At 58.2% G+C, this 13,425-nt stretch overlaps 1 protein-coding gene across 7 annotated transcripts in view; it reads left to right on the top strand.

Moving 5' to 3' along the window:
• LOC144934390 (triple functional domain protein-like) overlaps positions 1-13,425 on the top strand; it is a 100,185-nt gene that overhangs the window by 70,232 nt on the left and 16,528 nt on the right. For 5 of the 7 annotated variants that reach the window (XM_078860089.1, XM_078860093.1, XM_078860088.1 and 2 more), the window contains exons 36-39: positions 2,218-2,576; positions 3,193-3,336; positions 11,501-11,569; positions 12,584-12,711. In XM_078860089.1, coding sequence (XP_078716215.1) covers positions 2,218-2,576; positions 3,193-3,336; positions 11,501-11,569; positions 12,584-12,711 — 700 coding nt within the window. Of the gene's footprint in view, positions 1-2,217; positions 2,577-3,192; positions 3,337-4,768; positions 4,857-11,500; positions 11,570-12,583; positions 12,712-13,425 lie in introns of those variants that run through there. The other 2 variants (XM_078860091.1, XM_078860092.1) reach the window with 2 other exon arrangements.

The raw sequence follows: 13,425 nt of genomic DNA, 5'->3' as shown, positions 1-13,425 counted from the left end.
ATGCTGGTGGTGCTGTAACCTCTATCTGGAAGGAACTCGTGTCCCTATTAAACCGTAAACGATAAATATTGCCAAATGAACAACCAAGCGTGTAAATTCACACTTCGTAAAAGTGCGTTGTCAGGAACTATTATTGATACGGTCCTCACTATTTCTTGTTATTTATATTTTTGCAGAAGGCAGCGTACCCTACGTTCTAAAGTCAGACACACCACAATTGCCAAGCGAACGGTTTTCCCCCCCTTGATCGTTTGTTCCTTGGTCGTCGCAGCTCTCCGCGCCGCGGTGACCGATGCAGAATGTACGCGCGACGGAGCGCTTCATGTGCCAATACCTGTGCTTGGGTTTTGAGTGGTGCTGGTATCTTATTAATCGCTGCGTTCGTAGCAGATGCTGTCGACGCAGCCCTCCTGCTATAAGGAAACGTGTGCAGAGCTATTCGAGGCTCTGTGGCTTTGCGACACGTCGGAATGCCGCGTAGGTTTTGTCCACAACTGTATTATTAATTTTTCTCTTCAACGAAACAATGAACATCACTCAGCAGCATGCTTCTGGAAGTGGCATTTGTTTTTCGTGAAGGAAATTCCTGTGCAACAGACCTGAGCCTGCATTAAAATAGCAGTTGCTCTGTAGGGTTGAGGTTCGACTTGCATGGATTTATTTACTTAACCCTGTTAACTAACCCGGAGTAACACGTGGCCACCGCGACTGGCTTGGCCCTGCCGCGCACCGCAGCGACTCGCGCATCGAGCTGAAACTGGAGCCCCTGCTGTTGTGAAAGCAGCAGTGGGGGAGCACATAGTTCCTACATCGCTGCACTTGGAGGGAGTTCAGAGTGAAGCAGCAGTTGAGGCGATTGATATCCAGCACTCACCGATTCACTCAAGACACTCGCTCACCGGTGATCAGTTGTCCCCTTGTGACTTTTCTATCGCTACTACCGTGGTTACCGTTCCTGTGAACTTCACTCATTGATTCCTCCAGGCATATTGAGAACTTGGTCTACTAGACTGACTGGTTTGTCTCATCCATGCTGTGTTCAACTACTACACTACTGGTCACAACAACACACTCACCCACACACTCGCTCACTAACCTTTACAATCACTCACTAACCCACACAACAACTCCCATTCGCCACTAAGTGGCGGTGACGTCACCACGGCGCTTGTGCCAGGCTATGTGCAAGTTGAGGCCACGTGAAGTGGGGAACACCTGCTGGCAGGAGGTCATGGGGCAGACCCAGGTGCCACGGGTCGACTGACTGAGATGACTGGGCGATGCACCACCTGTCCCCTACTGTGCCAACTTGCTGTGCTTTAGCCACCCGGCACTCCGCTCGTTCAATCTTAATTGGGAGCTTTCGTGACTGCAGGAATTACTCTTTAGTTCTTTCGGTAAAGTCACGTATAAAGATAAAATAATAAATTAAATAATAGCATACGACGTTTCGATTGCAACACAAGCAATCATCATCAGGTATAAATGAAATAGCAACAAAAATCTAACTATCATGGTGATATCTGTCTGCTTATGTCTGTCTATAGTTTTCTCGTTAGATTTTTGTTGCTATTTCATTTATACCTGATGATGATTGCTTGTGTTGCAATCGAAACGTCGTATGCTATTATTAAATTTATTATTTTATGTTTATACGTGACTTTACCGAAAGAACCAAAGAGTAACTCCGCTCGTTGTTGTGAGCGTCGCTCCTCTGCCGTCCGTTGTTATTTAAGGGCGACTGCCTCAACTGCCCAGTAGCGTCTTTCACGAGCCTCCTCCACAGAGGCCAATCTTGACACCGCTGGTACCAGTTATCGGCAAGTCCACTCAGCTCCACATCTTCTTGTACCACATCACTCCATCTCTTCTCTAGCCCGTGCCGTGCCCGTTTAGCCCCCTCTATCCTGCCGAACAAAAGCATGCGGGCTACATGAAGGGGACCACCAGGGCATCCTTCCAATTCTTCGGAACCGTCCAGTGGTCGAGACTGTGCACAGACTTCCCTACATGACATCATAATAACAAACGCCACCCTCCCTCAGCGTTTCACTTAGGAGATCATCTGGCGGCCATTTTTCTCAACCTTTCTACCCTGCGCGTCGCATGCGCCGCGTCACACGGGGCCATTGAAACGCGTGTCAACGTCCATGCAATTCGTGCGCGCCAACGTTCTTCCTCACGCTCACCGTGTCTCTCGTGCGTTTCTCCGCGCAGAGGCCGCCGGCAGCCAGGAAGGCATCTTCTCCCCGTCACTCACGTCCCTGCAGTCCCAGGCGACGGCCGCCGGGGGGGCGGCGTCGGGAGGCCCCGCGGGCCAGGCGACCTCTCAGGCCGCGCAGCGAGCGGCCGGGGCGGCGGCCACGACCCCCCAAGCGTCCCCCGCGGCGCAGCGCGGCGGCAAGGCGCTGCGCAAATGGCTCAAGAGCCCTGTGCGACGCCTCAGCAGCAGCAAAGCGGAAGGGGGTGGCCGCAAGGGGGCCGCAGGCAAAGCGGCCAAGAAAGGGGGCCGCAAGGGAGAGGAACCCGCAGGCCTGGAGAATGGAGGTGCCATGCTCGACGAGGGACCTGGGGAGGTGAGGCCTGCACCGAGGAGAATGATGAAAACCGATTTGCATAAAGAAAAGTAACAGTTTGCTAAGCACAGGTACTGAGGCCCATATTTCCAAGTGACTAACAACAAACAGCACCGTCAAAGTTGTGATAGATATGGAGTTAACATGCTTCTGAAATTGAGCGAGGTTTTTAAATGAGCTTAGGGAAAGGAGATGTGGAGCAATGCGAGGGAAGATCCAGAAAGAGAAGTGTCGTGATTTGCAGTGTGGTGGATGAGAAGAAGCAGTCAGTGTGGTCGACCAAGTCTTCAACATGGGTGGAGGAATCAATGAGTGAAGTTTAAGGGAACTGTAACCGTGGTCGTAGCGATATAAGAGCCATCAGGGGGGGACTGACCACCGGTGAGCGAGTGACTGTAGTGAATCGGCGAGTGCTGGATCATAAATTGCCCTGACTCTAAACTCAATCTGGTGAAGTGAGGGAGGAACTGGGTGCTCCAACACGGATATGACAGCAGCGGGCTACAGCTTCGGCTTGAGGTGTGCTTGTGATTGGCGTAGCACTGGTCTTGTCGCACGCTGCTTGTGCTGATGTGGATCTGCCGGCGATTACGGTCGCCTGCTGCGTGTGCCACAGGCCGGGAAGAAAGCCGCTGCCGGTGCCTCGAAGGGTGACTCCATGGCAATGAGCACGTGTGTGGAGGAGGAGGCCGAGGACGGAGCCGAGAGTCTGCCTCTGCCCCCACCCATGGCCATTCAGCAGCACAACCGCCTGCAGGAGGTAGCCTGCTCGCAGCACACTCGCTCACTCACTGACTCACTCCTCACTGACTCACTCCTCACTGACTCACTCCTCACTGACTCACTCCTCACTGACTCACTCCTCACTGACTCACTCCTCACTGACTCACTCCTCACTGACTCACTCCTCACTGACTCACTCCTCACTGACTCACTCCTCACTGACTCACTCCTCACTGACTCACTCCTCACTGACTCACTCCTCACTGACTCACTCCTCACTGACTCACTCCTCACTGACTCACTCCTCACTGACTCACTCCTCACTGACTCACTCCTCACTGACTCACTCCTCACTGACTCACTCCTCACTGACTCACTCCTCACTGACTCACTCCTCACTGACTCACTCCTCACTGACTCACTCCTCACTGACTCACTCCTCACTGACTCACTCCTCACTGACTCACTCCTCACTGACTCACTCCTCACTGACTCACTCCTCACTGACTCACTCCTCACTGACTCACTCCTCACTGACTCACTCCTCACTGACTCACTCCTCACTGACTCACTCCTCACTGACTCACTCCTCACTGACTCACTCCTCACTGACTCACTCCTCACTGACTCACTCCTCATTGACTCACTCCTCACTGACTCACTCCTCACTGACTCACTCCTCACTGACTCACTCCTCACTGACTCACTCCTCACTGACTCACTCCTCACTGACTCACTCCTCACTGACTCACTCCTCACTGACTCACTCTTCACTGACTCACTCCTCACTGACTCACTCCTCACTGACTCACTCCTCACTGACTCACTCATCCGTCCGTCTACCGGCTCGGTTACTCTTGAGGCCACTGACCTGGCTGATTCCTTCACCCGCATACCCAGCTGCGCGCTAACTCCCTCACTGAGTCACTCACTTTCTCAGTCACCCTCTTACTTACTCGCTTGCTCGCTCATCCACGCGCTCACTCTTTCTTTCACCGACTCGCTCACTCGCACATTGCACCCGCTCACTAGCGTGTCCACACGCCCACCCACCCAACCACCCGGCCACACTCCCACCCACCTTGCATGAATATCTGCACGCACACGAGCACAGGCGTACCACAATCCCGCTCGCACACATCTTGCTTCTGCTGACAGCGCACACGCCTGCACATTTACGCACACCGACACACGCACAAAGAGCACAGCGCGCTCGTGACCTTGCGCGAGCGCATACGTACACACGCTCATGCCTGCACGTGTACATACGCACGCCGACGCGTACGCAGGCGCGCAGGCCGCCCGGCGACGCACGCACGGGCCCGCGTCCCCGCACGCTCGCCCAGCTCCTCTCCGTTTGCGTCATCGTGCCGGCTGCATGGCGGGGTGCGCCCCGTGCACAGCCGCTCTCATCCTGCCGCTGTTGAGGTGTTTTTCTAACCGGCGGCCTTCTTTCTGTTTTCTCTCAGAGACCCTAACCCATTCCACCGCCCCGAGCCCCCCGCCTCCTCGCTCACTCTCTTGCTGTCTCTCTTGCGATTGAACCGTGCTGCCCTGGCCTTGTGTGTTGTGTGCATGGACATTGGCTGCGTGTGTGTGTGTGTGCACGTCTTACTGTACTGTGCATGCATTGGTGTGAAAATATAAAGAAGTGTAGCCGTACACCTGTTTACATTGGTATGAGTGTAGTCATGATTGTGGGTATGAGTGTAAATATTAGTTTAATAACAAGTGTGGCTTAAAGTGTAGATACGATTGTAGTCACGAGTGTCGTCACGAGTGCGGTGACGAGCGCGGTGACGAGTGTGGTGACGAGTGTGGTGACGAGTGTGGTGACGAGCGCGGTGACGAGTGTGGTGACGAGCGTGGTGACGAGTGCTGTGACGAGCGCGGTGACGAGTGTGGTGACGAGCGCTGTGACGAGCGTGGTGACGAGCGTGGTGACGAGCGTGGTGACGAGCGTGGTGACGAGCGTGGTGACGAGCGTGGTGACGACCGAGGTGACGAGCGCGGTGACGAGTGCGGTGACGAGTGCGGTGACGAGTGCGGTAACGAGTGCGGTGACGAGTGCGGTGACGAGTGCTGTGACGAGCGCGGTGACGAGCGCTGTGACGAGCGCTGTGACGAGCGCGGTGACGAGCGCGGTGACGAGCGCTGTGACGAGCGCTGTGACGAGCGCGGTGACGAGCGCGGTGACGAGCGCGGTGACGAGCGCGGTGACGAGCGCGGTGACGAGCGCGGTGACGAGCGCGGTGACGAGCGTGGTGACGAGTGCTGTGACGAGCGCGGTGACGAGTGTGGTGACGAGTGTGGTGACGAGTGCTGTGACGAGCGCGGTGACGAGCGTGGTGACGAGTGTGGTGACGAGCGTGGTGACGAGTGCTGTGACGAGCGCGGTGACGAGTGCGGTGACGAGCGCGGTGACGAGCGCGGTGACTAGTGTGGTGACGAGCGCTGTGACGAGCGTGGTGACGAGCGTGGTGACGAGTGTGGTGACGAGTGTGGTGACGAGTGTGGTGACGAGTGTGGTGACGAGCGCGGTGACGAGTGCGGTGACGAGCGTGGTGACGAGTGCGGTGACGAGCGCGGTGACGAGTGTGGTGACGAGTGTGGTGACGAGTGTGGTGACGAGTGCTGTGACGAGTGTGGTGACGAGCGCTGTGACGAGCGTGGTGACGAGCGTGGTGACGAGCGTGGTGACGAGCGTGGTGACGAGCGTGGTGACGAGCGTGGTGACGACCGAGGTGACGAGCGCGGTGACGAGTGCGGTGACGAGTGCGGTGACGAGTGTGGTGACGAGTGCTGTGACGAGCGCGGTGACGAGCGCGGTGACGAGCGCTGTGACGAGCGCTGTGACGAGCGCGGTGACGAGCGCGGTGACGAGCGCTGTGACGAGCGCTGTGACGAGCGCGGTGACGAGCGCGGTGACGAGCGCGGTGACGAGCGCGGTGACGAGCGCGGTGACGAGCGCGGTGACGAGCGCGGTGACGAGCGTGGTGACGAGTGCTGTGACGAGCGCGGTGACGAGTGTGGTGACGAGTGTGGTGACGAGTGCTGTGACGAGCGCGGTGACGAGTGTGGTGACGAGCGTGGTGACGAGTGTGGTGACGAGCGTGGTGACGACCGAGGTGACGAGCGCGGTGACGAGTGCGGTGACGAGTGCGGTGACGAGTGTGGTGACGAGCGCTGTGACGAGCGCGGTGACGAGCGCGGTGACGAGCGCTGTGACGAGCGCTGTGACGAGCGCGGTGACGAGCGCGGTGACGAGCGCTGTGACGAGCGCTGTGACGAGCGCGGTGACGAGCGCGGTGACGAGCGCGGTGACGAGCGCGGTGACGAGCGCGGTGACGAGCGCGGTGACGAGCGCGGTGACGAGCGTGGTGACGAGTGCTGTGACGAGCGCGGTGACGAGTGTGGTGACGAGTGTGGTGACGAGTGCTGTGACGAGCGCGGTGACGAGTGTGGTGACGAGTGTGGTGACGAGTGTGGTGACGAGCGTGGTGACGAGTGCTGTGACGAGCGCGGTGACGAGTGCGGTGACGAGCGCGGTGACGAGCGCGGTGACGAGTGTGGTGACGAGCGCTGTGACGAGCGTGGTGACGAGTGTGGTGACGAGTGTGGTGACGAGTGTGGTGACGAGCGTGGTGACGAGCGTGGTGACGAGCGCGGTGACGAGTGCGGTGACGAGTGTGGTGACGAGTGTGGTGACGAGTGCTGTGACGAGCGCGGTGACGAGCGCGGTGACGAGCGTGGTGACGAGCGTGGTGACGAGCGCGGTGACGAGCGTGGTGACGAGCGCGGTGACGAGCGCGGTGACGAGCGCGGTGACGAGCGCGGTGACGAGCGCGGTGACGAGCGCGGTGACGAGCGCGGTGACGAGCGCGGTGACGAGCGCGGTGACGAGCGCGGTGACGAGCGCGGTGACGAGCGCGGTGACGAGCGCGGTGACGAGCGCGGTGACGAGCGCGGTGACGAGCGCGGTGACGAGCGCGGTGACGAGCGTGGTGACGAGTGTGGTGACGAGCGCGGTGACGAGCGCGGTGACGAGTGTGGTGACGAGCGCGGTGACGAGTGTGGTGACGAGTGTGGTGACGAGTGCTGTGACGAGCGCGGTGACGAGTGTGGTGACGAGTGTGGTGACGAGCGCGGTGACGAGTGTGGTGACGAGCGCGGTGACGAGTGTGGTGACGAGTGTGGTGACGAGTGTGGTGACGAGTGTGGTGACGAGCGTGGTGACGAGTGTGGTGACGAGTGCTGTGACGAGCGCGGTGACGAGTGTGGTGACGAGTGTGGTGACGAGTGTGGTGACGAGTGTGGTGACGAGTGCTGTGACGAGCGCGGTGACGAGTGTGGTGACGAGTGTGGTGACGAGTGTGGTGACGAGTGTGGTGACGAGTGCTGTGACGAGCGCGGTGACGAGTGTGGTGACGAGTGTGGTGACGAGTGTGGTGACGAGTGTGGTGACGAGTGCTGTGACGAGCGCGGTGACGAGTGTGGTGACGAGTGTGGTGACGAGTGTGGTGACGAGTGTGGTGACGACCGCTGTGACGAGCGTGGTGACGAGTGTGGTGACGAGTGTGGTGACGAGTGTGGTGACGAGTGCTGTGACGAGCGCGGTGACGAGTGTGGTGACGAGCGCGGTGACGAGTGTGGTGACGAGCGCGGTGACGAGTGTGGTGACGAGTGTGGTGACGAGTGTGGTGACGAGTGTGGTGACGAGCGCGGTGACGAGTGCGGTGACGAGTGCGGTGACGAGTGCGGTGACGAGCGCGGTGACGAGCGCGGTGACGAGCGCGGTGACGAGTGTGGTGACGAGTGTGGTGACGAGCGCGGTGACGAGCGCTGTGACGAGCGTGGTGACGAGCGTGGTGACGAGTGTTGTGACGAGTGTGGTGACGAGTGTGGTGACGAGCGCGGTGACGAGTGTTGTGACGAGTGTGGTGACGAGCGCGGTGACGAGTGTTGTGACGAGCGCTGTGACGAGCGTGGTGACGACCCTGGTGACGAGTGTTGTGACGAGTGTGGTGACGAGCGCGGTGACGAGCGTGGTGACGAGCGCGGTGACGAGCGCGGTGACGAGCGCGGTGACGAGCGCGGTGACGAGCGCGGTGACGAGCGCGGTGACGAGCGCGGTGACGAGCGCGGTGACGAGCGCGGTGACGAGCGCGGTGACGAGCGCGGTGACGAGCGCGGTGACGAGCGCGGTGACGAGCGCGGTGACGAGCGCGGTGACGAGCGCGGTGACGAGCGCGGTGACGAGCGCGGTGACGAGCGCGGTGACGAGCGCGGTGACGAGCGCGGTGACGAGTGTGGTGACGAGCGCGGTGACGAGTGTGGTGACGAGTGTGGTGACGAGTGCTGTGACGAGCGCGGTGACGAGTGTGGTGACGAGCGCGGTGACGAGTGTGGTGACGAGCGCGGTGACGAGTGTGGTGACGAGTGTGGTGACGAGTGTGGTGACGAGTGTGGTGACGAGCGTGGTGACGAGTGTGGTGACGAGTGCTGTGACGAGCGCGGTGACGAGTGTGGTGACGAGTGTGGTGACGAGTGTGGTGACGAGTGTGGTGACGAGTGCTGTGACGAGCGCGGTGACGAGTGCGGTGACGAGTGTGGTGACGAGTGTGGTGACGAGTGTGGTGACGACCGCTGTGACGAGCGTGGTGACGAGTGTGGTGACGAGTGTGGTGACGAGTGTGGTGACGAGTGCTGTGACGAGCGCGGTGACGAGTGTGGTGACGAGCGCGGTGACGAGTGTGGTGACGAGCGCGGTGACGAGTGTGGTGACGAGTGTGGTGACGAGTGTGGTGACGAGTGTGGTGACGAGCGCGGTGACGAGCGCGGTGACGAGTGCGGTGACGAGTGCGGTGACGAGCGCGGTGACGAGCGCGGTGACGAGCGCGGTGACGAGTGTGGTGACGAGTGTGGTGACGAGCGCGGTGACGAGCGCTGTGACGAGCGTGGTGACGAGCGTGGTGACGAGTGTTGTGACGAGTGTGGTGACGAGTGTGGTGACGAGTGTGGTGACGAGCGCGGTGACGAGTGTGGTGACGAGCGCGGTGACGAGTGTTGTGACGAGCGCGGTGACGAGCGCTGTGACGAGCGTGGTGACGAGCGTGGTGACGAGTGTTGTGACGAGTGTGGTGACGAGCGTGGTGACGAGCGTGGTGACGAGTGTTGTGACGAGTGTGGTGACGAGTGTGGTGACGAGTGTGGTGACGAGCGTGGTGACGAGCGCGGTGACGAGTGCGGTGACGAGCGCGGTGACGAGCGCGGTGACGAGTGTGGTGACGAGCGCGGTGACGAGTGCGGTGACGAGTGTGGTGACGAGTGTGGTGACGAGCGCGGTGACGAGTGTGGTGACGAGTGTGGTGACGAGTGTGGTGACGAGTGTGGTGACGAGCGCGGTGACGAGTGGAGAGACGAGCGTTTTGAGTTTTCGATGCACGGACCTCAGTCCTTAGTCACATGACCAGCTCGCACCAAAAGAGGATGTGAAGACTGTGATGATGAGGAATTTACTGCTGTCTTGTGCATTCTCAGGGTTTTGAGTTCCACTCATATTTATCATTCCATTCTACGTGTTTTTTTTATTTAAAGGACATTTTTGACTAAAATAAAAAAAAATCTCAGTGCATCGGCGTCGAGGGCCGCTCGGCTCGTTTCTGCTCGTCACAACGTCCAGTCCAGAACGTGAAGGGCCAGTTTCAGCAGAAGCCTCTCAACCCCAGTGATAAATCCCCTCGAGCTGAAGGCACGAGCCAGGCCAGGGCTAGCGGTGTCCGATCCTGGCAGTCAGCTTCTCAAGGCAGAAAGTATTTATTATCCTGTTCGGGAGACTACACCTTCACTTGCAGTACTTTCAGATTTTAAAGCGAGTGTGTTTGCTTGTACAAGTCGTGTGCATGAGTGGATGGTGTGTGTACGTGCAGTGTATGGGAGTGTGCGTGAGTATGCGTGTTGTGCATGAGTGAGGTAGCGCTACGCTACGAACCCGGCGACCTGAGTTTGATTCTCGCTCACGGCCAAAACCAGTGGCGATTATCTGAACTGGTGCTGGGCCTTCCCTAGGTCGACTCGGCCTCAAAATGGTACAATATGCAAACATCGCCACTGGGGAAACAAAGGCGGTTGGGCATGGTGCTGGCCACCGTGCCGACCTTCATTGGTGCTACTCGCTAACAGCATTTGCCCCACAAGTCTGTTCAGGCTATATGGGGGATCTCTATCTTTATGCATGAGTGTGGACTGCCTTTAAGTGTGTATGTTTATGTGTGTGCATCCTGTATGAGTGTGCTTAGTATACAGTGGGTTGCGTGAGTATGCATCTGTGTGGCGTGCATGAGTGTGTTTATTTATGTGTGTATGAGTGTGAATGTCAATCTGGTCATAGGTCTGCCCTACACCCCCCGCATGGCGCTGTTCTTCTCATTTCTGCTGCCACCGCACACCCCACCGTGCCCCACCCCGCATGCCCTCTCCTGCCCTCATCCCCCCGAGCCCCCGCTCCCCACCCCCCTCCGCTGCCTCTGCTGGGCTGCGTGCGATCTAGCTCCGGCCCAGCCGTCCGGTGAGCCCCACTGCCCAGCACCGCTGTCGCTGGGTCTCATCCCAACGCACACGCACGCACTCGCTCGCTCAACTCCCACGACACAGGCTCACTCAACAACTACTCGCTCGCTCGTTCAACAACCACTCACTCGCTCGCTCACTCACGGACGCACACAACACATGCGCAGCGATACAGCCGTAAACACAGAGCTGCGTGGTATTTGTGCACGCCGGCGCGTCGACAAATGAATGCTGACTACTGCGCACACGCTAATGCACACGCTTGTACACGTGCTAGCACACTCGCCCGCCACGCACTCGCACCCACACAGACGTGCGCCCCTCTGCTGCGCCGCGTGTGTGTGGCGGCACAGCCTTCACAGAGGGACGTGTGTTTGGTTTGAATGCCTTTCCCTCTCCCTGGCGAGGAAGCCGTGAGCGATGCTTCCACGAGTTCACCCTCTCCTTGTCCCTGCTGCCGTTTCCTCTGATCGTTGAGCTCTTCTTGCAGTGACGATTCTGATGGGCGAGTGATCCCCTTCCTGTGCACACCTCTGCCTCCACCCCCGCTCCCACCTTTGCCCTCAACTCGACCCCACTTGATGGCCCTTACCCTGCGCTGCCCGTTTCCCTCCTCCTGCCTGCTCTTGCAGCCCGCTTACCTGTCTGTCCCTGCCTCCTGTGGGGAGGCCCGAACCCCGGCCGGCGATCCCTCCCGCTCAGTAAGTGTCACAGCTGCCCGTCGCGATCGTAATCACTCGCGGGGTGCGGTGGGAATACGTGGCTGGTCTGAGTCTCCGCTCTCCCGTCTCGCTGAAGGCAGCACAGAGAGGAGGAATCGGCTCTGTCTCTATGTCAGGCTTTTTGTCTCTAATTGTTATTTTATATACAGTTGATGAGCACAGGCCCAAACAGTGAATCATCCAGCAACAAGCAACACGATTGAAGTTGTAATAGACACAGAGGTAACACGTGTCTTTGAAGCAAGAAAACTGATTATAGGAGCATGGGATAAGAGACGATGGGAGGGAACTCTAAAGTGGAGCAGTGCGAAGCATGAAGCAGAGAGGGTAGCGTTGTGACCAGCGGTGTGGTGGTTGAACACAGCATGGATGAGATGGAACAGTAGGCATGTACACTCGCTCACTCTGTCCCTGGATAGACATATATGTGCGTGTAACAGGCATGTGATGATGCATCGATTAACCGATTGCAAAACTCTTTAGGTTCATGATTCATGTATAAAATCCTTCGTATTAGTCATGCATGCTGTAATTTGGCCATGTGACTGCTGCGGCCACTTGAGATTCTACATTCACCGCAATTCCTGGGTTGAGTTGCGACCACAAACTCTTTCATCACCTCATGAGTGGGGGGGGGGGGGCGTTTTATGTTTCGTGGTGTCGTGGGTAATGGGAGGGGGGACCAGGTGTGGCCAGAAATTTGTTTCCGTTCTCAAGTGCGCATGGGATTTGTAGCTGACATTAGCTTTCCTACAAGTAAACACTTTCAATTTCAGACACCTGTTCAGGTGCGCTGTCAGCAGCAGCTGCTGAACTGATGTAACAATGGTGGCCGGGCGTGGTTCCGCACTCTCCCATGCGCCACGCTGGTCGCTAAGCACCGCCGCCACCACCTGCCGTGGCTCCAGCTGCTCACCGGACTGACGGGAGGATCCTCGCATGCGTGTGTGCGTGCGTGTGTGCGTGTGTGCGTGTGTGCGTGCGTGTTCACAGGGTGCGGAGGAGCGGCCAAGTTCACTGGGACCGAAGATGGCGGGGGGGGCGCCCCCCTCACCGGGTGCCGCCTCCCCGTCCTCGCCCGCGCCTGTGTGCCCCAGCGGTCGGGTGCTAGAGCAGCGCCGGTACAGTCACAATAATAATAACACAAATCTTGAGTTTTGTTTTGCGTCGTCGTCGTCATCGTCCATGCAATCTGAATCTTACGCAATTGGCCAATCTCCGCAATTTTGAGCCGATAAATGATTGTTTATACTTGTGGGAGCAAATCCACACATGCGAGAGGGAAACGCTCAATCCCATACAGAAAGGACAGATTATATCAGTACTCAAGTTGCTGGGCCGCCTTCTCCTGGCAAGCCAGGGTGCGGCTACTCCTCGACGCCCACAGGAAGGGAGTTGGCAACATTTGTGCGATCCAGCCGCTTCTCACTCCCCGCCAACACGTACCCACTGGTAGACATTACCTACCGGGGTGCGGCTTGCACATGGCCTCACTTTGTGTTCAATTGCGCAGTTTTGTGTGCGTGCCTATGTGTTTGTGGCGAGCCGTAGTGCAGCAATTAGCATGCTACACAACGAACCCGCTCAAGGCCAAAGCTAGTGACAGTTTTCTGAACCAGTCCTGGGTTTCCCTTATGTCATCTCAGCCTCAACTGAGTACCTAGTGTGATGTGAAAACATCGCCACTGGGGAGACAAAAGCGGCTAGGTGTGGGGTGCTGGCCATCTATTCCCTCATAGCACTTGCCCCAACGCTGTCGAAGCTCTGTGGGGGATTTCTTATCTTTCCTCTTCACACGCGTTCCTCTGTGTGTGTTCACCTGCGTGCCTGTGTGT

This window comes from Lampetra fluviatilis, chromosome 10, assembly GCF_964198595.1.
Source record: "Lampetra fluviatilis chromosome 10, kcLamFluv1.1, whole genome shotgun sequence".
Classification (NCBI taxonomy): Eukaryota; Metazoa; Chordata; class Hyperoartia; order Petromyzontiformes; family Petromyzontidae; genus Lampetra; species Lampetra fluviatilis.
This window is presented reverse-complemented; position numbering and strand designations above follow the sequence as displayed.